Source organism: Centruroides sculpturatus, unplaced genomic scaffold, assembly GCF_000671375.1.
Source record: "Centruroides sculpturatus isolate CEXI.00-Female unplaced genomic scaffold, Cexi_2.0 scaffold13, whole genome shotgun sequence".
Lineage (NCBI taxonomy): Eukaryota > Metazoa > Arthropoda > Arachnida > Scorpiones > Buthidae > Centruroides > Centruroides sculpturatus.
In genome coordinates, this window is record NW_019384405.1 from 1,728,360 (window position 1) to 1,755,975 (window position 27,616).

At 29.7% G+C, this 27,616-nt stretch overlaps 2 protein-coding genes across 3 annotated transcripts; both read left to right on the plus strand.

Annotated features, from left to right (window-relative positions):
- LOC111618845 (MICOS complex subunit Mic27-like) lies at positions 1-27,616 on the plus strand. 2 transcript variants are annotated; one of them, XM_023360448.1, is made up of 9 exons: positions 1-87; positions 10,161-10,247; positions 10,321-10,446; positions 13,275-13,329; positions 18,230-18,325; positions 18,411-18,557; positions 19,870-19,949; positions 26,694-26,811; positions 26,890-27,616. In XM_023360448.1, the coding sequence occupies exons 2-9, from the start codon at positions 10,161-10,163 to the stop codon at positions 26,907-26,909; spliced, it is 729 nt and encodes a 242-aa protein (XP_023216216.1). In that variant the 5' UTR covers positions 1-87; the 3' UTR covers positions 26,910-27,616. The 2 variants fall into 2 exon arrangements, with proteins under 2 accessions (XP_023216216.1, XP_023216217.1); XM_023360449.1 differs by having other exon boundaries at positions 11-87; positions 26,694-26,819; positions 26,890-27,614.
- On the plus strand, positions 94-1,888 carry LOC111618844 (angio-associated migratory cell protein-like). Its single transcript, XM_023360447.1, has one exon. The coding sequence runs from the start codon at positions 213-215 to the stop codon at positions 1,407-1,409; it is 1,197 nt and encodes a 398-aa protein (XP_023216215.1). The 5' UTR covers positions 94-212; the 3' UTR covers positions 1,410-1,888.

A 27,616-nucleotide genomic window follows, 5' to 3' on the forward strand; every position in this document is an offset into this window, starting at 1 on the left:
TTTTTTTCAGTAAAAGCAAGTTCTGATTCATAAGATGAAGACAACCGATTTTAGCGCTTCTAGCGGAGGATAACGGCAACTGTGAAGGTGAGCAAATGTTAGAAGCGTGGAGTTGTAAATTATAGTAGTTAATTATATAAAAGAGAAATTATTATATTTTTAATTCTTCATTTATATATTTTCAATTAATTGACGGTCGTATAAACGTAAATATGCATAACGATACTCCATCGCCGCCCAATATGAATAGTGATGATTATGACGACATCATCTTCATATCAGATGATGAAGATATAGAAATTTTAGATGTAGATTCGGATGACGATCAACAGCCTGGCCAATCAAATGACGGGGATGCATCGACGTCACCTGCTGCTGCTTCTGCTGCTGCTGTCGTAACAGTTCCTGGAGTAATCCTTAAACATTCACAAGCTGTTTTTTGTGGCGCCTTCCATCCAAATAATGGCAGGAATTGTGTCACCGGAGGAGAGGATGATAAAGGATATGTCTGGAATTACGTAACTGGCGATGTGCAGTTTGAATGCTCCGGTCACAATGATTCCGTTATTGCTACGGGTTTCAATCACGACGGCACTCTCGTTGCAACCGGAGACATGTCGGGAATGGTTAAAGTTTGGAAAACCGAGAACGGCGAGAAAGTATGGGATTTCGAGTTGTCGGAGTTACGGTGGCTGCAGTGGCATCCTTGCGCTAACGTACTGTTAGCCGGAACCGGCGAAGGTGAAATGTGGATGTGGCGCATACCGTCCGGAGAGTGTAAAACTTTCCCCAGTCACGGTACCAGTAACGAATGTGGGAAAATATTAGTAGATGGAAACAGAGCAGTTGCCGGTTATGAAAATGGAAAAGTTTCGATTTGGAACTTGAGGGATGCTTCGGTAGTTAATGCTGCTACCGAGAGCCCTCATCAGGAACGTATAACTGTTGTCGATTACTATAAAGATAATATTCTGGTTATGAGTGGATCGACGGATGCTACAGCAAAACTTATTAATTCTAATACGGGTAGAGTGTTAGCAACTTTTAAGTGTGGGGATGATAATAACGACGAAGCTGTTGAAAGTGTTGCCTTTAATCAAGTTAATCCATTAGCTGCAACTGCAACTCTTCGTGGTTCGTTAGAAATATGGGATATTCCTACACAAGTGCAAAGAATGAAGCGTCATCAAAATGTTGGAATTTCAAAGTTGTTATGGGATGATGCTTTATCTCTAGTTTATACTGCTGGATTAGATGGTGTAGTTAGGCTGTATGATGGCAGATCTGGAGAGATGGAAAGATCTTGGCAATGTCATGAAGCAGAAGTTTTAGATATGGAAATATCTAATGATAAAGAACATCTCCTTACGTGTTCGGAAGATTCCACTTGTCGTGTCTTACGTTTTTAAATAATTCAGCTTTTTATTTACAAATGTAAAATTACATACAAGAAAGTTTAAAGCAATTGCAAAGTGTACATTGCAAAAGCAAAGTGTACATTGTTCTAAGTACACTGTAATGAATTGTTTAAGTTTGGAAGTTTTCAAATAAAATTTGTTAAAATAATAATGTTTAGTTAACTAGATAAGAAGCTAAAATTGTATTTTAAGGATTTGATAATATGGGTATCTCTTGATTAATGTGGTTAATTAATCTCTTGATGCTACCATATATAACAAAATCACATTAATCAAAATATGGTATCTATGTTAAGTAAAGACAGCTGGTAAAGCCATTTAAATTAAAACTACTGTCGTGTATATGAAAGAGATTGCCGCAATTAATTTTTTTGCACATTGATCAAATCCCGCATTAAGCAAGGGATACGTGTACATTACAATTATTATTAAGTGCATTTAAACAAACATTTCTTAGTTAATTTAATATAAAAATCTCAAATAAATCCCACCTTTATCTATCCAGCAATAAATATTTAATAACTTAAAAACGTTTTTGATCATTTTTAACGGTCTTCATCAGTTAATTGAACATTAAAAAACAACATTAAAATAGAACGTATGGAATAAATATGAAAAATGAAAACAGGAATTGCACATGTGTAGATACAAAATAAAATGCACATGAGGATTACTTATATAATAAGGTAAAAATAAAGATAAGATAAAAATAAGGCCACAACAAGGAAAAAACAGGATGAACTCCAGGTATTAATGCATATTATTGTAAAAAAGGATACCGGAGAAGCGAGATAGAGAAGTTTATTGCATCTTTCCAGAATCAATGTCAGCATTCTCCCAAAGTGAACAAATTCTCCTCAATTATTTTCCATTTTTAAACAAAATGCATAAGGATCTTGCTAACATTAATAATCTTTAAATCGTTTATTGGCGTAATCTGACAATTTACAGATTGTTAAGAAATGATAAGAAGAAAGAGAACCAGAATTCTTTGATGGGGGTTTTATTCCATACCTTTAAAAGACCAATGCTTTGGTTCTGACCTGGTTCTTATAGGGGCAACTATGCGGCAGTTACAACAAAGGATCAAAGAGCACAGATACTCCATTTATAACAGCCTGGATAGTACTGTTCTAGCATCATTCGCCAAACAGCAAGAGGTTAACGTCTTTTGGGATCAAGCATTCATTATCAGAACTGTGACCAACAGACATGCAGTGAGGCATCTTGAGAGACTAGAGATATACAAGGTGCATATGTGAACAGGTTGCATTAATCATAGAGATGCAGACACATTATCCACTGCGTGGAAATTTTTTTACAATAATATGCGTTAATACCTGGAGGTCATTCTGTTTTTTCCTTGTTGCAGCCTTATTTTTGTTATCTTTATTTTTATTTTTACCTTATTATTTATAAGTAATCCTCATGTGCATTTTATTTTGTATCTACACATGTGCAATTTCTGTTTTGATTTTTCATATTTATTCCATATGTTCTATTTTAATGTTCAATTAACTGATGAAGACCGTTAAAAACAGTCAAAAACATTTTTAAGTTATTAAATATTTATTGGTGGATAGATAAAGGTTGGATTTATTTGAGTTATTCATGTTCCAGTAGATTTTTATTTTAGTTTACTTAATATAAAAATTATATAAGAACACAAGTAGGATATAAATTGCATTTCTTTTGGATTAATTTTCTTCTCAAACAAGCTGGTGGCTTTTGGTTCACCATTATTGGCTGCCATATTGGTAGCCGAATGGAAAATCTGCTTTGGATGTCCATCCTTAAAGTGCACATCTAATGAACATAATAAAATATGAAAGTATAACCTTACACCAAGCTGTCTATTAGTGGAGATAATGAAAAAATTACAGAAATGCCTGATAAAAACAAGAATAACATTTATTCTATATTTAAGTAAATTTTTTTAATGGTGCTTAATGAATCTGACATATCAGTAGAATGCTTATATATCAGTTTCATTCAAATAATAGCCACTGCTATTTTAAACTGCATATTTTCTCTGCATTTACTATATAAGGGCAGTTATTCCTTTCATACTCCTTTGCGCATATATGTTTAATCTTTGTTATTAATAAAAGTATTTAAATATTTAAGAAAGTTTTGATTGAACAAATCGTACTTGAAATGGCAACTGGTATCTTAAACCTCTTTTTAGATTATTTCAAAATAGTTTAATTCAAGTTATTTTGAAGTAAACAGATTTTAATTTAAAGATAGTTAAATACTATTATTTAAAATAGTTATTGCAAGTTTTTCAAATTTCAAAATTTGTATAATTTAATATTCCTTTTTGTGAACCGTAGTGCAAGGGTGATCCAAGTCAGTTTTTCTTGAGTTCTGTAAGCATTATTGATAATGTAATTTCATGGAAGATATTTTTATGACATTAGTTCTCTTTTCTGTTGCAGTAAGTGTATATTTTAAAATTGTTTTTGTATTCTTTGTGAACGCACAAAATCGCATTTAATAGTTATGTGGTTGCTTTAAACTTCAGTCATAGACAAAACTCTCTCCAACTTATGCAGAGTTTCACTTAATAGAAGACAAAGCTAAAAATACTAATACAGAATAGAAAGAGCAAAGTATAAAAACACAAGGTTTATCAGTAGGAAAGGTTTTTCTACGGTGAGACCAATCTTCTCCTGAAGTGACTTGGATCACTCTTGCACCAAATAAATAACAATAATATATAATGCTATGAGTTCAAAATTATGGTAATTTAATGCCAAATATGATAAAAGATAAATTTAGACAAGAATATGATGATGATAGATTTTTGATTACTTTTACTTGTGTTTAATAATAAATGCTATATGAGATGTAACAAAAAAAGATTTGAGAATTATTTTTCAAATTGTTTATTCTTTTAAATGTAAATATCCTTTCCAAAGTTGCTTCTTGCAAATGAAACATTTTAAATGCAATGCTTCATTTGCAATTTTTGGGCTAACAAAGTCATCAGATGATATCACTTTTAATCGCTACTTTGTATACTTCCAAATGTTCCGCTATTCAAAGCATTTACTGATGGATTTTAATTTTTGGGAACAGATGTCAGTGCCTGATCTGATATGTACTCCAATATTATGATCTTTGTTTTTTAAAAACCTTCACTACTGATGGATGAATGATGCAGTATAGTAGAATTCACATTTCATCACTGAGATTTTTCTATACTGATGATGTTATTTCAATTGAAAAATTTTTCCCTGAAATGAGTTAGATGACTGGCACAACTTCATTGCTAATGGAAAAGTATGGTGTACAGGGGCAAGACACTACTAATTTCAGATGGAGAGCATATATTTTAAATAAATTAAAAATATGATTAAAAATTGCAGCCCAACATTGTGACAATGTCTCAATAAATAATTACTCATTTTAGATTTAGATCAGTTTTAAACTTTTTTTTTGTGCAGTTTTAGTTTCTATGCCACAGAGTATGTTTCATTTTACAGAAAATTCCTAGTATTATTATAGTAAAATACCTTGTCAAAAAGAAAGAAATAAATAAAAATGAAATTAAAAAGAATATTGTGGTATCAAAATTCATATTTCAGCTACCGAGAAATGCAATGCTTAATAGTAAAACACTCCAAAAATATCTTAAAAATTGCATAAACACTAATTTCTAACATTTAACTGACCTTCTTCAGGATAAACTTACAAAACGAATGACAGTTGCATTCGAATAGAACAAAAAACTTAAAGCATTCCAGTTTCTTCAGGATAAATTGAACTGTTAACCTGGAATGTTTTAAATTTTTTGTTCTATTGAACACAACTGTCGTTCATTTTGTAAATTTATCCCGAAGAAGATTGGTTAAATACAGCTGAAAACATTAGAAATTAAAGTGATTTATGCAATTTTTAAAGTATTTTTGGAGTGTTTCATATTTCGGTTCTGTTATGACTTTGGTTTTGTTTTACTTTTATTCAGATACATCAGTTTATGAATTGNAAAAACATTTGCTTAAACGAGTATCACTGGAGATTTGGAAGGTTTTTATACAAGTAGAAGGAAGTATATTACCTCCAGTATTTGATAGGAAGTTCAGTTGTTAGAAACACAATAATAAAAAACTTATAAAACTACTTCTAGATTTAAAAAAAGGCTAATAAAATGTTATTTTTCACATTAAACTTACTTATAACTTAAATGGCTTTCCATTTCTTATATTAGAAATGAAGAGAATTAAAAATGAAATGATATAATTCGAATATTTCCAACTGTTATACCATTAATGCAAGCATATATTTATAAAGCATCCATTTACAAAATTAAGTAACTTTATGGAAAATCTGTTTCGTTATCAGGCGGAACATACTCTTGTGTTTGCCACATAAATATCAAAATGGCGTAATTATTGTCATGACCTCAGGCAGGCTAATATTAAGCCAAAAATGTTTCTTGAAAGAAAAAATTGTGCTGGAAAAGTGTGCTTAAAGGTTTGGTTAATTGAGTTATTTATGAATAAACTCATGGATTATAAACTCCTACTTGCTTACGTGGATTTGTATTTTTATTAATTTTGTACGTACAAAATTAATAAAAATACAAATCCACGTAAGCAAGTAGGAGTTTATAATCCATGAGTTTATTCATAAATAACTCAATTAACCAAACCTTTAAGCACACTTTTCCAGCACAATTTTTTCTTTCAAGAAACATTTTTGGCTTAATATTAGCCTGCCTGAGGTCATGACAATAATTACGCCATTTTGATATTTATGTGGCAAACACAAGAGTATGTTCCGCCTGATAACGAAACAGATTTTCCATAAAGTTACTTAATTTTGTAAATGGATGCTTTATAAATATATGCTTGCATTAATGGTATAACAGTTGGAAATATTCGAATTATATCATTTCATTTTTAATTCTCTTCATTTCTAATATAAGAAATGGAAAGCCATTTAAGTTATAAGTAAGTTTAATGTGAAAAATAACATTTTATTAGCCTTTTTTTAAATCTAGAAGTAGTTTTATAAGTTTTTTATTATTGTGTTTCTAACAACTGAACTTCCTATCAAATACTGGAGGTAATATACTTCCTTCTACTTGTATAAAAACCTTCCAAATCTCCAGTGATACTCGTTTAAGCAAATGTTTTTATAACGGTGACCTGATGAAGACCCTGGTAGGGTCGAAAACGTTTGCTTGAACGAGTATCACTGGAGATTTGGAAGGTTTTATACAGGTAGAAGGAAGTATTGTGTTTCTATCATCTGAATCTAAGTGAATATTTTGTAGATTAATAAATAACCTAAAAGTGTTACTATTAATAAATCATTAAGCACTATCATGACACTTTCGTAAATGTTTTCTTATATCAACATCTACATAACCAATCTTTCAATTGATAAACAAGACTTGCGCACTATCTAATGACAAGTTTGAAATAAAGAAATGCACTTTATTTTGTATTGTTCTATCTTGTATTTTTTGAAATATAAAAAAAAAGATCTAGAAACCTAAATTTATTGATTTGATTTATTAAGTACAAGATGATTATAAAGTCTTGATCCATTTCTGTGAAATATTAATTACTGCAAAAATTGGATATACGATGTATACAGTAATTAACTCTAAAACTACCTAAATTCAGTAGAAAAAAAATTTATTAACTGAACTAATAGAATCTTCAGAAACTAAGTAATTTGGTACTAGAGGTAGATGTTAGGTGCCATCTCTTATCTAAATTAATAATTTAATAAATAATTTAGAACCATCTGGAAGGAAAGAACTCGCAATCTTTAATAAATTATTATAATTATAGGTTGCGGGTTTAAGCCCTGCTCTGGGCTAGTTCTTTCCAGATGGTTCTGGAAAAGAACTAGTCCAGAGGTTGAGGCTCTTCCACATTGTTGGTTATAGCACACTGAACTCCCAAGTTAGTCTCCTGGTTGATGACTTAAGACTCTGTTATTTCAGTCTTTACATGTTGAACCATTTTGTATGGGATATTGATTTCCCTCAACATTGTGCTTCATGTACACTGTCTGACTTCCTGAATTTGTTAACATGTTAATGGTTAACCGCTATCTGATGCGTCAGCAGTTGTACTAAGTAGGGCCGTACAGAGCCATCTGACAACCCGATGTTTCTATAACCAATGTAGTTTCACCTAAGGTTAAATTATCCTGGCTTTGTAAGACATTTTACATCCTAGTGGTTGCTTCTTGTGCACATCTATAAAGTTGGCTCCAACCGCCAGCGGTTGTATGGCTCTGAGCAGACCTAATTAGTACGACTGCTAGCGCGTCAGATAGCAGTTAATGTGTTAACCTGATGCAGAACCCCGAATGTGGCTGAAAATGTTTGTTTATTAATTACCACTGGAAAATGTGAGAGGTGTGAATTTTCTTTATTATACAATAATTTCAGATTGCAGATTCATAAGTTATTCTTTTTACCATCTGACAGATAATTGCACTATAGCATGTAATATAGTCTGATGTACTAATGATATCTTATTTCCATTAAAAAAAAAATAGTTTTAAAATTGTATTTTATGGAAATTACAGACTAGTATATAACATATTTTAATTATTAATTTATTTGGTATGATGATCATTTCTACAGTGCAGCCGTAGATGATAATGTGTAATTTGATATTGTAATTTATAGCATTTTCAATAGAATAAGCATAAATATGGGATGGTGCACACAAAACTGGCATGAAAAGAAAAATATTTTATACTTTTATGATCCACATAAACTCACTTATACTTTCTTCTAAAAAGAGAGTGATTTGCCTTGCCTTTCATCATTTACTCACTCAAATCCAAAGTGATTTTACTCAGGAAAGGACAACTGGTAAGGGTCTATGACCACGCCACTCTCCTTATTTATCATGCAACTTTTATCTCTGGGGTTGCTGCAACAACAACCCTTGAATGTTGGAAGACATGAAAACCAACGTACTATAAGAGATCATGTACGAACTGAAGGACATTTTCCACAACATGCTTTACAAGCAGAGAAAGCTTTGAAACAGGTGGTAACCGCTTCCAAATTCTGATAAAAAAAAAAAAAGCTTTAATTTTAACAATTTACACATTTAAGTTAAAATTAATGTTTATTTACTCTACCAATGTAATTCAAATGTACAGTACATTACTACTAAATAAAACTCTAAACTGTATTTTGTATGGGGCCAATTTTTTGTGTGCTGTCCTGTATAATAAATAAATATATTTGCAATATCATTTCTTTCTCAACTGCTTTTCTTCACTTATGATAAAGACTCATTTTAAAAATTATTTTTTGAAATGAATAAAGATGGCCATCACGCATTATTATAAATCTTCGTTTCACTAGAAGTGAACATGAGAATAAGGAAGAAATTACTTTGTAAATAGCGTTAAAAAGAGCACCAATCTAACATTTTTTTTGTTAAAATGGATTAGATTAAAACAACAAAAGTTTGTCTATTAATTTCTTTTAAGTTTTGATATATAATTAGTTTTATTAGACCATGATTTATTTCAGTTTAATTTGTTAAGTTGAAAATTTCAATTTTAAAGAATTAAATAAAGATAAGTGATAATCTTGGACATTTACAGAACATTTTTCAGAAGGAGCAAAGCTTTGAGACAAATATATCAATAAATTTTTATTTAATTATTTAATTTTTTGGGGGGTTTTCACAAGTAGATTGTAGAATATGGTACAGTTGACCTTCCTATAACAATGTTGATAATTTCATTTTATATGAATTCCATGTTGTATGAGTCACTTAGATTTTACAAATACGTGAGCCGTTCACAGCCCGGCACATGTATTTGTAAAATCTAAGTGACTTGTACAACATGGAATTCATATAAAATGGAATTATCAACATTGGTATAGGGGAGTAGACTACTGCAACAAAGCATCCCATGATCAAAGGTTTAAGGTTGCGTGTCTCAGTAACTTTTGTGATTATAAATTAGTGGAATTTTTTCTCAATCTCGGGATAAGTGTCCCATTTGTTTCCTCCATGGATACCCGTGGTAATTATTCTTTTAATTGAAGACAAAAGCAAAACTTATTTAATTTTTTTGATGGTATTTGCCAGATTAGTTTAAAAATAAGATTCAAAATAAGATAATTAACACAATTTTAGCTTCAGATTTAATTTTGTGTAATAAGATTTTTCTTTGCTGGATTTAGACAAATTATTTTTGTTATCGCAGCTCCATTGTCGAATGCAGTCTAAATTAAACGATTTAGCTAATCTGTTAAATTTAAACTTAGATAAACTTTACAATTTAAGCTTTAAATCTGATGATCCAGGAATAAGGAGAAGAATGGGTTGGGAAAAAATAAAAGAGGGAAGTGATTTTGGGGTCAAACAGGATGGAGAAATTATATTGAATCGACCCATCGAAAGAATGCCGGAAACTATGACGATAGAAATATGACACATTGTTTATTGTTTGATTAAATCAGAGCTTTATCAACACGAGAAATTAAAATGGAGTGCCAATACATTACATTTTAAATTTAATTAAAATGGCAGTATTTTATGTACTCAAAATACATTGAAGAAACTAATTCATCTGACAAGTGTGAAGACAGTTTAATTTCTTCAATGTATTTTTAACATTTTATTTTTTTTTCTTGAGTTGTATTTTACTTTTTGAATATTAAAATATTATTTTGCTATTGTTTAATTAATTTTTTAACAATTCAAAAACTAATATATCTCAAAATTCTTACAGATGTTGCAAAAATTACTATTTCCTGTAATAGTTTATGCAAAAGAACCTGTTTCCGATGAAAATAAAGAATTACTCAAAGCAAATGAAGTATGCAAAATATTCTAGCAGAAAATTAATTTATTTGTTTGCAATCAAAACAATTTGTTTTTGTTTCTCTCAGTTACCAGTTTACGTTTCAACGGACGACATAGAAGGATACGAAGTTGTAAAGAGAAGTCCGTCATCTCTTGAGAATGGAATTTCTTACGTCAGAAAAAATGTTACTGTTTATGTGAATGCTATGCAGGTAAAAGTTAAATTATGATACACAAAACTAAAATTTAATGTATGAATTTAAATTAAAATTTGTATAAATTACATAAATATACCAGAAATTTTATATAAGTAAAATAAAATGGTGATTAAATGAACAATATACACAGTGTCTAAAATATTGCTATGCAGTGAGACATTTATAATGATATTAAAATTATATGTACAGTATTGTATACAATTCAGTCAACCCCCTATAACACGGTAGATACGTTCTGGTTTTTATGAAATCCATTTTCTACGAGTCCTTAAATACATGAGCCAATCGTGAAAAGGCACGTATGCAGTTTACGGACTATGGCTGTTTGAAAGGTTTTCTTCCATAAAATTAATTGATTCTAGACTAATTCAACTCAAAATTTCCAAAATACATATAATTTTTTTGGAATAATCCATATAAACTATGCTATAAATAAAAAATTGTAGGATTACTTACTGAGTGTGCACCATTCGACTACGCCATTGCTTAAGCTTGTTTTCATCATGGAGCAGTGCATCGAATGGCACTCGTGTGCTTCCTGATAAATTATTTTTCTGCAAAAACTTTGCTGAACTTTAGAGACATCATTAATATAAATATAATTTTTATGGCCGTTAAATAATAAATGGTTTTTAGTAGGTCCGCTGCTTGTTTAAACTCAACTGTTTGTGCAATATCTGCTATTGGTCTAGATTCGACCAATCCTGTTGTGACGCAAGTCGGTGATGACGTTTTACTGAATTATACAAGTCTCTTTTAATGTGTTTATACAAATACGGTTGCAATTTTTTCACCGTCATATAGGAATCTGAACTATATGAACCTGTTTTATAGGGGGATCTACTGTACCTGTAAGGTGGACACAATACCAAGTGGTCAACTAGTACAGAATTGATAACTTATAGTTCACATATGCAATACAGTACATATAATTTTAATGTTACAAATTTCTCATCGCACAGTAACTTTTTGTGCAATCTGTATTTTCTTTAATGGAGAATAAACCATTAAAAAAATATAAGAGAATTAAGATCAAGAACTTTTGGATTCGCATTCATCTTCAGGAATGTTTAGTTCTTCTAAGTATTGTTTACAATGATGTTTTTCTATGGAACAAAAGATTCTGCTTTTGCTCCAAAGGAAAACATTGTCATGAACAATAATCAGGAAATGAAAAAGAGAAAACACAATCTCAGTCCCTCTATACTAGGAGAAACTCAAACCTCCTCAATTGAAAAACTGACTTCTTTCGATTGAAAGATGCTTTGGAAATTAAAGGACAATTATGCCAGCAGAAAGGTAGAAATGATTTTTTAAGAACACTTTGAAGAAGCAGGATAACTCAAAAACACAACATCTATGAAGCAGTTAAAAGCAAACAAGGTTGGGAGATGATCCAAATTGAAAAGGATAGGAAGGAGTAAAAAAAAGAGGAGGATCAAGAGGAAGAAAGATCATGTAGAAAAGGTAGTCTTCTAAGTATTCCTGAATATGGATGTATTCTATTTTTTGCATATAAAATATTATATCTTTCTTATGTCTTTAAAAGTTAGTTTATAGGCTTCTTTTACTTGTGAAATACAGTATACTTCCACTTTTATAACCTGTTTGGTTTTTGGAGAACAATTATTAAATGAACTATCTTGTTTACTATTATAGATTGGATTACACTTCAGGAAATATAGTTTTAATGATATAATACTGTACAAAGATAGCCAATAAAAATGAGGAATTTGGATATGGCATTTTATATAGTAATAATAGAGAATTTGTACCAGTCATAAAGTGGAGATCAACTTTAAAAGAAAAGGAAATTTTATTATTAGTAATTGATTTATTATAAAAATTTGTGTTATTCAATTTTGTCATGCAGTAAGATATCATTCTAATGCCACAAGGAATTTGGTTTCTGATTTTGGACATTGTTTCTTATTTCTCATTCATATATGTGAGATGATTTAATTAAAAGTCAGGATTATCTGTTATGGACAAATACATGTAATCATATCGCTCACACCGTGCTGATATTTTGTGATGGTGAATTGGTTAAAATTGTATATTGATCAATAATGACTTAATGAAATAATACAAGGGAATTTGTATAGGCCCAAACCCAATTTTTTTATTATAAATCTTAAACAAATGAATGGAAATCAATGAAATTTTCCACTGAAAGGAAGTGTACCTCAGCTTGTGTTGAACACATCAAGTGCTGGAATTGGTGTGCCATATCCATTGGTTCCTTTTTCCTAACAGAAATACTGAACATTATATTGCATATGTGCAGATTTTCACAAAATTTGAACAACTTTATGGTGTGGAACTGACACAGGATTACTTCAAGCAAGGTGAAGTGACTTGCCACATATAACAGGAGTCAATGGCGACAATCCAGAACTTTTTGAGGACTGTACCATCTCCAAAAATCTGTACCTCCCATGGTCAGTTGATCTTATCAGCCCAGACTTCTTTTTGTGGAGCTATCTTGGGAAATGTACTGTAACAAATCACATATGATTGATTTCTTAGAGGACAACATTAGGAATGAGATCCAAAAACATTGATGATGTAACATTGAGACATATTATCAACAGCATGCAGCAATGCTTCGATGCTGACAAAAAGCAGGGCCACTTCTAATACTTACTGTGATGTGATGGGTTCAACATAAGTGGAGGTGCAGTTCCTGAAACTCTCATCGTTTTCCATTTGTTCTTTTAAGATTTATAATAATAAATTTGACTTCAGATCTATATGAATCACCCTATATAAGAAGGCAAAAAGTATTAAATGGTATTTATTTATTTTAACATATTTTTCAGGATGTCACAAACAAAGTGGAGGAGAATTGTAAAAATGTATTTAATCAAACGAAGCGTAAGTCTTGATACATCTAATTATTTATTAATTGTATTTATTCAGTTAATGTTCTATAATAAATAATTAAAGGTATCCTTTGTATAATACATTAGTTATGTTCCAAAAAAGTGTTGTTTTATGTGAGAATCCACGCTATACAAATAGGATTAGGTTCCAAAAGTTAACAAAAGTATACTATTCTTTATCGTTACTAAGAGAAATATGTTTATTAAAGCAATTGATAATTTTTATCCAATTAACAATTAACTAACTTAAAAATACTGTATTATAAATTAATATTAATTTTAGTTAAGCGAGGGCATTTTCTTCTTACAAAGTATTGTCATCCGAGCTCTTTTGTTGATCTTGATCAGAGGTGTCGGCAACATTTTCATCTTTTTTATTCTTATCATAAATAATTTTTATGAATGACACAAAATAAAAATATATTATTAATTGAAAATTTGTTTTAGTGGGGTCACATTTGTTTGATCGAGTACTAAATAAATATATTTATTCAGTCAGCAATGTAATTTGCAATTACTTTCTTCCAATATTCTACAAGTTTATTGATTTCATCAACATAAAATTTTTTTTTGTTTTGACTCAAACAACGATTTTATATCACATTTCAATTTTTCAAACTTTAAAATTTTTTACTTTTTTAAATGGTTTTATATAATGATCTGAATATATAAAAATCAAAAGGCACTAAGTCAGGTGAATAGTGAACGATTTAAAATTTCCCAAATCAAATATTTTTAAAATTTATTTTAAAAAAAAATTATTCTTTTTCTTGGGTGGCTGATTAGACTTTTATTGATTTTGACTTATTAATCAGGTATTCATTTAGGTTCCTATTTTCTCAGCCACTTTCTAATACAGTAGAGTGTCGTTTATCCGAATCAATTTGGGACTGGGGTTGTTCGGATAACCGATTATGTACAAAAAAATATATTAACCTATTTATGTTGAAATTTTTCTCTGTTGTGTGTCGCTTTGCATTGAATTTTCATCCATGTTAAGCGTAATTTAAATTTTTTTAAATAATAATCGTGGCTATTGTATCGTTAAAAATTGTTTCTTTATTTTGTACAAACAAAATAAATATATTGAAAAAATAAAAACAAAAAAAATTATATTTCAGAAGTTAATCTAATATCAAAAATGTTCTGATTCAGCATGACACACGTTCAGACACACAGTCTTCAGAAAAACACCACACAAAACTCTTTCTTTTTCTTAGGTTTATCTGGAGATGTCAGCCGCTTGCGCTATATTCTCCGACGAGCTGAAGCAAAACACACCACGCATGATGCAAGGTCCTAGAATATAGCACACAATGGGAAAAAAAGCCTCGTTCAAATACTGGTACATCCTTAAATACCCTCTCGACATGTATGAATCGGAACATTTTTGATATTAGATTAACTTCTGAAATATAATTTTTTTGTTTTTATATTTTTCAATATGTTTATTTTGTTTGTGCAGAATAAAGAAATAATTTTTAACGATACAATATGGTCGTGCCAGTGATGCCAGCTAAAACATGCATACCAACAAAAATAATATTGGAGTAGCCCAAGACATAGCCAAATATTGTAGTGCCAATACTAGTGCCAACACTAGTGGAAATTTAAATTTGCCAACTGGAACACTTTCAGTTAACTGACGTTTTGGTTGATCGGCTTTCGGATAAACGACACACTACTGTAAGTACAGGTTCAGATCCAGCAGACACTTAGGTTGGGATAACCTAGTAGGCATAAATAGGATGTCAATTGAAGCCTTCAAATCTTCAAACTTTTGAAAATTTTTAGGGAACAAAGGTTTGAGAAAAAATGAACCAAAGTTACAAAGATTTTAATTAATATTCAAACAGTAGTAAAAGTAAATTTCAAAGCAAAAGGTATTAAAATGTCAGTGTTGGTATGCAAATGCAGTGAAAATGTAGAGAAACTTTACTAAGTGTTCAAAACCATTGAACTTACATCAACAGACAGTGAAAGGTTTTTCTCGATTTGTGGTAGCATTTTAACAAAATTAAAGAATCAATTGTCTCCTCTCTTCTTTAATGCTTTTGTATACTCAACTTTTTATTTCAAAGAAAATCCCAGATGTATTTAATAGTCAAACAGATTTGAAATTCTAAATTGAAGTTGAATAAAACTTAGAAACAAGTTTTCTAAAATTTCTTGTCTACATCTATGAAGTTCGTTAAGAAATATACATAAGATAACTGCACTATTGTGCCAATTGTTAAATTATTATAGCTGTGTGCTTTATTTTGTACACTTAATACCTTGTTAATTTGAAAGTTTTATATAAGTTGGTTTTTAATTTAATTATTTGTCACAACTGAAGGTCACCATTAAAGGTTGAAATGCATTATGTATTGACAAATAGTTCAATAAATTTTATTTATAAAATAGTTTATCATTACTTATAAGTGTCTGCTGGATCTACACCATAATTATTACAAAATGACTATGGAAATTGAAATCTAAACAGATATCCGATTAATATGGTCAGTATTAGGAATCAATAATGTTTTATTTTTGTTGCTTTGTTGAACTAAACTGAACATGAAGACATGCTTTATCCTAGTAAAAGATGATTTCCTTCCATTTAACTAGATGGTGCATTTTTTTAAAGACATTTATTGGCAGTAGACATTAGAACTTATGATTTTATTATGCTCTAAAAGCTTATGATAAATTACATCATTCATATCCTATACCAGTGTTATTCAACCTGTGGGTCGCGACCCTCAGGGGGGTTGCAAAGCCTTACACAGGGGGTCGTGGGTGAAAGAAAAAGACAAGTGTTTGTAGTACACTACAATAAAAAAAACTAGAATTTCAGTGAGAAGGCTGTGCCTGTTTATTTTACAGTACAATTGGTTTTTTGATTGATATTTAAAGTAAGAAAATTAAATACATAGTTTTTAAAGCCACTGATATAGTTTAAATATGGCCCTATGGGGTCACCAAAATTTTTTAATTAACTTTTAAAGGGGTCGCGTATTCAAGAAGGTTGAAAAACACTGTCCTATACAAAGCAATAATTTTTAGAATGCAGAGCTTCTTTTGGAGTTGGAACTGTAAGCAGTTCAGTTTGCAGTTACAACTCAACATTATAAAAAAAATACTCTTTTTTTGCTGTTTGTATGACAATGTGCTATCATTCCTAAAGCAGTATATTCAGCTTATCTACTGGCATTTATTCTTGATTTTATCTAAAAAAAATTGCTGAAAAGAAATGCAAAATAAGCATTTAATGATAATATACTATCACACTCTTGTGCTGTACGTGTGTCATTGCATTTTTAATGTTGACTGATGAGGGGCTATACGCCCGAAACATGTAAAAGTGCCCGTATCAACTGAATAAAGTGGATAAACGCCAAGTGTTTTAATAATAACACAGTCTTGTGTTCAATAGTAAATACTATCACACGTTAGAATACCATGTGTTGAGTATCATGGTAGCTTTAATTAAATAACAGTTCTGATCTCTGTTTTAATAATATCAAAAGTGCTCAGCAACTAAATAAAGAGAAACAAAACACCTTTTTTTGCCTAGAAATAAACATAATTTTAAACAACAAACATTTTCAGCCTAATTAATAGGCCATCTTCAGGTTGAAAACTAAAATGGAACGTAAATGTTCCATGAATAGAACATAAAAATTTAAATCAAAAATTTTACAAGAGAAAAAAAATATAACGGAAGAATATTTAAAAATTAAAATAAAACAATAAAACAAAAATAACATAAATCTTCAATGTATTAATTCTGGTCGGAGTTTGTAGTAAATTTCTTAACCAAATATTTCCATGCCAAAGGTAGGCTCTCGGAATCCCTCGCATTTAAACAGCCTTCTCTTATCTTACTTCTGTATATTTCTATTTTTTCTGCCGTCATTGCTAGAGTTGGGGAAGACAGAGGTTTGATGATTGTTGCCTCGTCCCATTTCACCTCAGATCCTTGTGCTTGCGCCATTTGTGACAAAACCGTTGAATTAGACGCTTTTCTTATGGCATATCTATGTTCCTTGAGCCTTACTCCCAAGCTTCTGGTGGTGACGCCGATATAATCTTTTTTAACGTCCAGTTGTAAGTTTTCATAAGGAATCTTATACACCCCTGCTCTCTCCTCCGCTCTGATANTCAAGGAACATAGATATGCCATAAGAAAAGCGTCTAATTCAACGGTTTTGTCACAAATGGCGCAAGCACAAGGATCTGAGGTGAAATGGGACGAGGCAACAATCATCAAACCTCTGTCTTCCCCAACTCTAGCAATGACGGCAGAAAAAATAGAAATATACAGAAGTAAGATAAGAGAAGGCTGTTTAAATGCGAGGGATTCCGAGAGCCTGCCTTCGGCATGGAAATATTTGGTTAAGAAATATACTACAAGCTCCGACCAGAATTAATACATTGAAGATTTATGTTATTTTTGTTTTAGTGTTTTATTTTAATTTTTAAATATTCTTCCGTTATTTTCTCTTGTAAAAAATTTTTGATTTAAATTTTTATGTTCTATTCATGGAACATTTACATTCCATTTTAGTTTTCAACCTGAAGATGGCCTATTAATTAGGCTGAAAACGTTTGTTGTTTAAAATTATGTTTATTTCTCGGCAAAAAAGGTGTTTTGTTTCTCTCTGTAGTAATATTTGCTGAAAAATGCAAAAGTTTTGTTTATTTCATTAAAATGGAGGTATATCACTGACTTGTGATCGTGGAAATCATGGATTATTCTAAGAGTATGTTTCAATCTGCCCTTTGCACCAAATTTTACCTGGCGAGACTTGATAAAATAATGTAGAATGCAAATATCTTACAAAAATTGAAAGAACATTGCTTATTTTAACAACAGGATATTTATTTGATTTTTTTAATATTTATAGAGGGTTATGATTACATCACAGACAAAGATAATTCATTACCGAGGGCCATAGCTATCACATCTGGCGGCTTAATTGGATTTTTGTTTGGGATAAGAGGTAATAATGTATTTAATGATGATTCATATCTCATATATTATAATTATATTTATGAAAATTAAACTTTTTTATTTTTAAATCCAAGGTGGTATCATGAAAAAAGTCTTCTATACCAGCACTGGATTGACAGCAGCCTCAGCAATATGTTATCCTAAGCAAGCTGCTGAAATTTGTCAAAATGGATATAAATGGATTAAAGAAAACAAAGGTCAAGATATTACTGAAGTTGCAGGTAAAGATGAAATATGCAAATTATAAATCATTATTTTGTTAATAAAATAAAGTATTTTTTGAACCACACATTAGTTTAAACATAAAAACTCCATCAGATACATGTATCAAAAGTTCATTTAGAAACTTATGTTTTTTTTTTATTCCAAAATAATTGTCTTTTAGAGATTTATGCATATAAAGGTGCGTTTAAGTTTTTCTTTAATGGGACAAATTAGTGATAGATTTCCAGAGGACATCTAGATATGCTCTACTTGTTTGTAGAAATAATAATATATTTAACTTTAAATTTTTGAATTGTTTGTAATGTTTGTCAGAATGTGTTTTTGTTTATTCATAAAAAACAAACCAGAAAAGCTTAGTGCTTTGAGTTTTGTGTGTTTAAAGTCATTGAATAAAACCTATTTCTTTATTGAGTTTTTTAATAGCTTTATGTTTTCTTGAAAGTATTAATGGATTTCATATTCATTGTAACTCTGAAGACAATTATAAAGTTAAAAACATTTTCAGGTGCTATTAAATAATACAACTTAATACTAGGTTGTAGATAAACTACTCATTTTCAAGACATTTGTTTGATTTTTGGATCTTGATTTGTGAATTCGTATGAACTGTTGTGGGCCATGTAGGTGGGGAAAAAATAAAAACTATAGTAAACAACAAAATATAGCATTATCAAACTTTATTTCATTTTAGCTTCACATCAACTGATGATGATAAAGTAGTAAAAGGAATTTTACAGAAATTTATTATGAGAAGGTAGATTTGTTGATGATTCATGGTCCTGGTTGGTTCAGCTACAGCCAGTAGAAGTAGAGTTCAAACTAGATTTCTTGACAGTGGTAATTTAGTTCTGTTAGTCCACAACTGTCTTTTCATTAATAATTAATAACATTTATTAAGGAAGCTCTTCAAACATAAATCCAGTTCAAACTTTTTATTAGAATGAAAAATTAGAAAACCGAGTATATAGCTTGAAAGTATTTATCGTAAGAATTGAGATACTAGATTACTTCCAGCCGTTGTTTAATAATGACCATTTCTCATCACATGCCAGTCAGTTGCATGCTTCCTATTGCAGGTTGGGCTTGCCATATCAGACAACTGTGGTTGGTCGCAACACGAGGATATAACTGATCGATCGTTAACTAATTAGTCAATAAATTAATCAGTTCTGAAGTAAAATGAAAAATATATATTATTTTTAAACTTTATTATTAAAAATTAGCTTTAATTTATTGTAGAATTGTATATTTAAATATTATGTTTATATTAAGCAAAATTGTAATTCATTATTAATAAAATTTTTATAGGTGAAAAGTTGAAGGAAATTTCTTTAAAAGTTACTTCAAAATTACCATCAATGGATTCTTTTGACAAAGTCGGTGAACAAGTGAGTGATGTCCAGTATTATGGATTTAGACTTTTTAATCGTGAGGAAAGTTTCTCGGTAAATATATCTGTAACATGGAAATAACCTATGTCAAGTACAGTGGTGCCTTGTACTTCAAATTTAATTCGTTTCACGAGGCCATTTGAACTCTGAATCATTTGAAGTCCAAATCAATTTTGTCCCTTTAGAAATAATGGAAAATGAATTAATCCATTCACAGATCCTAAGCAATACTCATTTTGATAAAAATTAAATTAATTTAGGGAAAAAATAACAAATTAAAACATGAAAATAATAAATAAAATATGTAAATACTGAGTAATAAAATGAAAATTGAATTTACTGGTCACACATCATTTACTTTGACATCTTAAAATAGCCACCAGATCCACTACAAGTATACTGCTTTCATCTATGCAAAAAGTTCCTTTTTCATTTCATTTCTTGATACTTGTCTTAGACTTTGTTGCTTCCATATACTTCTCAGATGTCACAGTTAATATGAAAAAGTTATATTAGGTTGAACAGAAAATTTTTGCATATTTTTAACAGCTGTCATTACTTAATATAGATGTGTGATTTAATTATAATAATTGTGAAATTTAACACACGTGAGATTGTATTCTTTGTTTAGAAGCTTATTTTAACTTTTTACTTCACATTTTATTTGAATAAAATCAAGTTGAAATGTCTTCAGATAAAAAGCATATCAGGCATATTATGCTTTATGGGTTTCAGAAAGGATATAATGCCATACAAACAGTAGAAAAATTTGTAATGTGTATGGGGAAGATACTCCAAAATTACATATTAAATTGATTTAAAAAGCTCTGTTTTGGAAGTCTTGAAATGAAGGATACAAAATGTATGGGGCACCCAAAAAGCTGTCAACAAAGAAAAGTTGCAAGAAGAAATTGTTAAAAATCAATGAATAATACACAATATATATAACCAAACACACCAAAAATAAAGTGAAAAATGCACTGAAAATATATAGCGTAACACGAGCGGGAGATGGCTTGGATGCACAACAGATTGTGTTTATGTTTTTAGTATACTTTCTCCATTGTACTTTGAAGCATTGTTCAAACTCCAAAGTAAATTTTTGTCAAATTTAGCATCAAAGTTAAGCTGTTTGAAGTACGAGGTACCATTTAATAATATGTGTAGTTTTGTTACTTGGATCTGGGTTTCAGTTTGCCAGTTTATGAGTGACATGGACTATTAGTCATGTTAGCCAATTTTTCGATCTTATTGTCATTTTATTTTGGGTTTAAAAGTATACTTTTAAAATAATGAATGAGATATACCCCGTAATATAAAACCTTGCACTTTATCTTGTATAGTTTAACTTAAGTTTATTTNCTTTTGGATAAGTGAGAATGATTTTGGTTTTTGACTGTAGAACCGATTGAAAGATGAGTTGTAGAGGTAACCCTGCTAATTTATAATATTTTTTAATAATTTTAAATTTGAACTGACTAAAACTTTGATCTAAATAAATGCAAATACATAAAAACTTGAATTTCTTTCATTTCAACTATACTTACAAGTTGTAAAGTAAAATGAAATTCTTAAAAATCTATGAACATCTCTCATGATAGATAAGAATATTTTCATATACAGTACCATCTTGGTAATCTGACATATTTGGGACAAGAACAGTATCAGATTAAAAAGATTGTCAGTTTATTGGAAATAAGGAGAATTCAGTTTTGATATATGCTTCTTGTCCTTAATTACTTATATTATACTTGTATCCAGTGTGGACATTCTTGTGAACTAGGACTTGTTATACTGAGGAAAGAGAAAAACACAATTTCCAATTAAAATTAAATTATTTGCATAATAGTATATTGTATTAATCAATATTAGTATATTGTATTAATCAAAAATATTTATAGATCATATGTTACTGTGGTTTAGAGTTCTGAAATTAATCGTTGATCCTTTAAAATAAATTTTAGTTGTCTTTTTGCCATTTTGTCATTCAAGCAAGCTGCTGTTGTTGATAATTGGTGTTGGTGGATTCACAATAAATTTAGTGGAAATTGAAGCAACCATGGAAAATTGACGCCATGTTTAGTGGAAAATGGAGTTTGAAGTAGTGGGAATTATCAGCAATTATAGTAATAATTGAGAGTTGACTAATGTCAAATTACTGGTTGTGTAGAACTAACAAATGTATAGATTACCAAGATTGTACTGTATTGCTTTAGTTAAACTAAAATTTATTTTAGAATGTTTCATCACTTATCAGTATTAATAAAATTGAAAATGTTTTAAACTAAAACTTAATTTTTAAATGAACTTATTTTTGTATATTTGTGATTTCTTATAGGTTTTTCTTAGAGGTAAGTTTCTTCTTTCTTTTTATGCTTAATAGCAAATAACTCTACTATATTTATAGTAAACAGCTTTATTATATGAAATATGAAAGATTTTATTACACTAGTTATTTTATTAATTTTTTAAAAAGCTATAAAATATGTCAGTTAAATTGAAATATGAGCAATTTATATCTCAACAGATTTTTTTTTTTGTTTGTTTTTAATTTGTGTTTATTATGAATATTTTCATTGTATACACATTTATTGTAATTACAGATATTGTTATCAATTATTCAACAATTCCCCCCTGGGAGATGGACAGGATTAAGGCTTGCCGTAAAGAACTCTGCTTCTATTTATACTATTTTAGATGCGGTTTTTTGCGTTTTTGATTGCGTTTTAATAGGGTACATCGAGAGAATGTACACTAAGGGATTTTTTCGAAAAATTTCCCACCCCCACGGGGGAAGCGTTATACATTCATAATAGATACATTTTGAGCCACAACAACGCGTGGCGGGGTCTGCTAGTAAATAAATAAAACTAAATAATTGTTTTTTACTGATTATGTAACTTGAAGTAAAATATTTAAAACATAACTAATGACAGAATTTACTGTTCAACGGTTATTGTAATATAATTGACAATTTTGAAGACGATGTATATCAAACGATTGATAGATAACAAATGTATATTAATGTATAATTAGAAAAAATACACCTGTAACAAGGCTTTGCCTTAATACAATTTTTCATTTCAGATTGGTCTTATTTAATTCTAAAAGGTCCGAAAAAGAGAGGAAAACTTTATGCTGTTTTTGTATACTTTCCATATCAGATTGAACTCCATCTTCAATTCCAAAAGGATACTCTACCTCATGAAATTAAGCTGTAAGCTTATTTAAAATGATATCTTATAGAAATATTGACGAGAAATAAAAATTTATTTAACATTTTAAGTAAAACATAAATGTAATTTATAAATGAAAATTGAATTTACTGGTCACACACCATTTACTTTGACATCTTAAAATAGCTACCAGATCCACTACAAGTATACTGCTTTCATCTATGCAAAAAGTTCCTTTTTCATTTCATTTCTTGATACTTGTTTTAGACTTTGTTGCTTCNAGTGGAGAAATGTGTAACCAGCTTTCTAATGCTTTGAAACTTCTTTTTAAGTTATTTAAATCATCAGGCTGAATATATGCTATTAATAATGTTATGTAATTATTAATTTGATCTTCTAAGATAGTCTTCAATGGTGAAATGAGCATTATCATATAATTATTGTATTTTTTTATATCAATTATTTTTCCAAAGTTCTTTTTTATCAGAATACATACTCCTCCACTAGGACGGCCCGGACCACTTGGTTTCTGTGCTTGAATCGCCTCTACTATATAATTATTGAAAAATTTTTTGTTGTAATATAGATTTGAAGTAACCCAAGTTTCAGTAATTGCTAAGATATCCGGTTCATATTTAGTGCAAATTCTAACTATTGATGACATTTTGTTTTTTATTCCTTGACCATTCCAATTTATTATGGACACCATTTGATTATTTTTTATAGTGCTGTTGATTTGATTATGTTTTTGTTTGTCTTGGTATCAGCTGTTCCTATCTATTTGAACACTATAAGGATGAAAGTTGTTTACATAAACCAGTTTACACGATTTTAAACTATATGTTATTTTTTCTTGGTTTATCATTAATATATCGTTACGAAGTTTCACTTGATCTTTTTGTTTTCGCCATTCATAGAAAATTGGGAGTAACTTTTTCCTTCTTAATCTTGAGTTTTTAGTTAATTCTGGTGCCATTTGCATGTCTTTCCATTCATTTGATGTATTTCTTAGTTGTTTTTCTTGAATAAAATTATAGAAGAATTTATCACGGGTTTGCCTATTATTAAATATTATTCTTACTACTATGTTGGGTTTCTTTGTTAATAAGTTTGTTTCCGTTATATCGGATTGGAATATATCTTTAATATTAAGTACATCTGTCATGAACTTATATACTTCTGATGTTGATATAGATTTGTCAACAGGATAATTGTATACTATTATATTTTTATAATTATAATCGTTATTTAAAGAATCTATTGTGAATTGCATTAGTTCATTTTCACTTTTTTGTTCTTCTAATTGTTGTTGTAAATTTTTAATTTCCTTCTCTATGTATAACTGTTTTTCCTTGAACTCACGTATTTCGTGGCGTATATTTTCTATATCTTCTTTTATATAAACCATTTGTTCTAGCAGTTTATCATTTGAGTCATTTATTAACTCAGATATTTTAGACCATAAAAGTGCATTAGAAGTGTCAAAATGACTTGCCAAATTAGTAACCGAATTTGATTTAACATTAGATGACTCACCTGTTGAACTTAATAAAGTTTGTTGATCAAACTCACTTATTTCTTCTTGCAATTTACTGTTCAACTGTATTCCATAATCCGTAATGAGTTTTGAGCTTGAAGTACCAGAATAGGCTTCATTGTTCTCTGTTCTCGATCTTATGAGTGGAGGCCTTCCTCGCTTAACTGGAGATCTTTGCATAATGTTATTTTTGAAATATAACTTTTCTTCGTTAACTTCAAATTACATAATATTAGTTTGCACTTATTTAGTAATGATTTAATTAAACAAACTAATAATTTTCACTTAAATTCCAAATGTAAAGTTCTCAAAATAAAATGTCACTTGCAGCGTCAACGTCCTGACACGCCCCCCCGAAAATCATGATTTTAAAAAATAACAGTTGCTATGGCAGTGTATTTGAAAATATTCTCTGTAATCTTTCTATGAGTTTTGAATTCAGAAAGTTGAGGCATATGACAACCAAGCAACTTAAAAGTTCAAATGCAAAATAAATAAGAAAATAATCTTAATGAAAAATAAATAGAACTTTAAAAACTTGGCCAATGGTATTTACAATTTAAAAAATATAAAATGTCACGAATATACAAAAAACTTTGTTTTCAATTTCCTTTTTCATCGTTTCAACATACCAGCGACAGTTGTTTTTGGACTGCCACTGGTAGGTTGAAACAATGGAAAAGGAAAACGAAAACAAAGTTTTTTGTATATTTGTGATATTTTATATTTTTTAAGTAAATAGAACCGTTTATTTTATGGCAGTTACTTTTATCAAATAATTTAAATAGAGCCAAACCTTGATATAGCATCCTCTTATAAAGCATTATTCTTGTAAAGCACCTACGAATACCATGAACAAATCTTCTCCATAAATATCAGAGAACCTTTCATTTATCACACCCGACATCACACATTATTTACATTGATGTTACTACAACTGGAAGACTACTACAAATAATTCTTTAGGAATATGTTCAACTCACAAACAGTAGACAATGCCATTGTTGCTTCATCTCTAGATTGAAGAATGGGGTAAACGTATTTCTCATTAAAGTCTGATGAATCTGAGCATCCACATAAGAAGCAGGATTGAAGCCTATAATTGGGAACAAGGCCTTAAATATTAAGGCAATATTTCCAATTAACATAATTTGTTGTGAATACAAACTACAGCAGTTGCTAACCTTTCTGACCTCATAGATCACTAAACTCACAATTTTGAATCCCATGGACTACCACCATAAATTTTTTAATATGATACGAATAATGATTGTAAAAGTTCCATTTTACTTTATTAATATGAAACTCAATTGTTTAATTATAACAAATTAGTGTGAAAGTTTGCTGCTTGTTTTAAAATAGGTTTATGGATTCTTGGCTCTTTTCCACGAAGGACAACAATCACACTTACATTATTTCTTGTTGTCAATAAATCAATATACATTCATTATTTATCGATAACAGTCATTTCATGCTTGGGTTTTTATTCGAATCTAAAATCAATGAGTGAGAAAAATCAACCAAGCATTTTGCATATCTTTTGTAATACTTTGCATAACCTTGAGTTGATCAATGTCTAAATTTCTCTACGGACCATCGAGATTTTCTCTTGGACTATCAGTGGTCCGTCGACCACCTGTTGGCGACCTCTGCAAACTGTTCATTTTATCTATTTTGTTTATAACAAATGTCAATTATATCTAAAGTTTCATTTGTCTACTAAAATTATACGAGTACTGTATTTTACATCTTTATATATTGATATTAAGTTGTTATTATTATTTTTTTCTAATTACTTTTCACTGAAAAGTATTTTTTTCATCTCTTTCATCATTCACATTAATGTCTTGATGAAAGAAATGTATTGCAAAGAATCAAATTTGCATTTTTCCTGTGAGAATTTGTCTAATTTAATTTTAAAATATTCTAGTAGCTTTAACTGAAAAATGTGAGGAAACAAAATTCTAATTATTTGAATGCATTTCATTTATGAATATATTTTAATTAAATTTTGTTTTGTTTTTTTAGTTCAAAAATTTAATTGGTTCTGGGAAAAAGGTGGAAGGCGACGTGGGCCAGAGTCATCCGGATGACAAGGATTTATATGCGACTAGAAGCAAATTAAATTCTGCAAGTAGCAATAGATGTTAGCGGGTAGGAAATTCTCTCGCCATTTATGTTTTTATTTTGATTATTTTATTAATTACATCTTTTAAAATTTCAGATGAAATATGCAGAAAATGAAAAGAGTTTGTATAGAAATCTTGGCCTTCTACAGTTGAATTGCAGTTAGCATTTTATTTAATATAACATTGATTAAAACAATAAATAAAAAAATATTTTAACTTAATTTTTTTATATACAAAAACCAAACTGCTGTATTAATTAAACTTTCAAAAATTTGAACCAGTGTTTTGTACTTATTGGGCTTAGAAATTTAAAAATTTAAATCTTTACTGAGATTTAGATACTTGATGATTTTGATACGTTAACAGTTTCAAAATAAAATCGTGAACTTTATATTCCTGCCAGTTCGACAAAAGTAACATTGAGAAGTTGTTAAAGTGCCACTCATTACTACGACCAACTAGGGGACATTTTTGAGGAACCAAAGCAGTGATGAGCAATCTTTTCTGAATGCGGGTTATCAGAAATTTCGCAAGAATTGCAGGAATTAAGTCTGCCAAGTACAATGTACTAAAATAATATATGCTAATGATATGCAGACTAGTAATTTATAGTTTATTCTAGCTAAGTTTAGTTTGAATGTTCCGTTCACCTATATTAACTTAATTATGATTGCGTAATGATACGAGGAAGTAAACACAAAAACAAAATTATGTGGACAAACTATCAAAGGCCACGCAATCCACACGACTGAAGTAAAGTATTGTACAGACGAATCAATAATTTATCAAATGTTGGCACAGACATACGAAAGTAATTTTAAA

Bases quoted from the DNA above. Each gene is read 5' to 3' on its own strand.
- LOC111618844 (XM_023360447.1), top strand. From the start codon at position 213: ATGCATAACGATACTCCATCGCCGCCCAATATGAATAGTGATGATTAT.
- LOC111618845 (XM_023360448.1), top strand. From the start codon at position 10,161: ATGTTGCAAAAATTACTATTTCCTGTAATAGTTTATGCAAAAGAACCT. The intron at 10,248-10,320 runs GTATGCAAAATA...TGTTTCTCTCAG, and splicing joins AATTACTCAAAGCAAATGAA to TTACCAGTTTACGTTTCAAC. The intron at 10,447-13,274 runs GTAAAAGTTAAA...CATATTTTTCAG, and splicing joins TTTATGTGAATGCTATGCAG to GATGTCACAAACAAAGTGGA.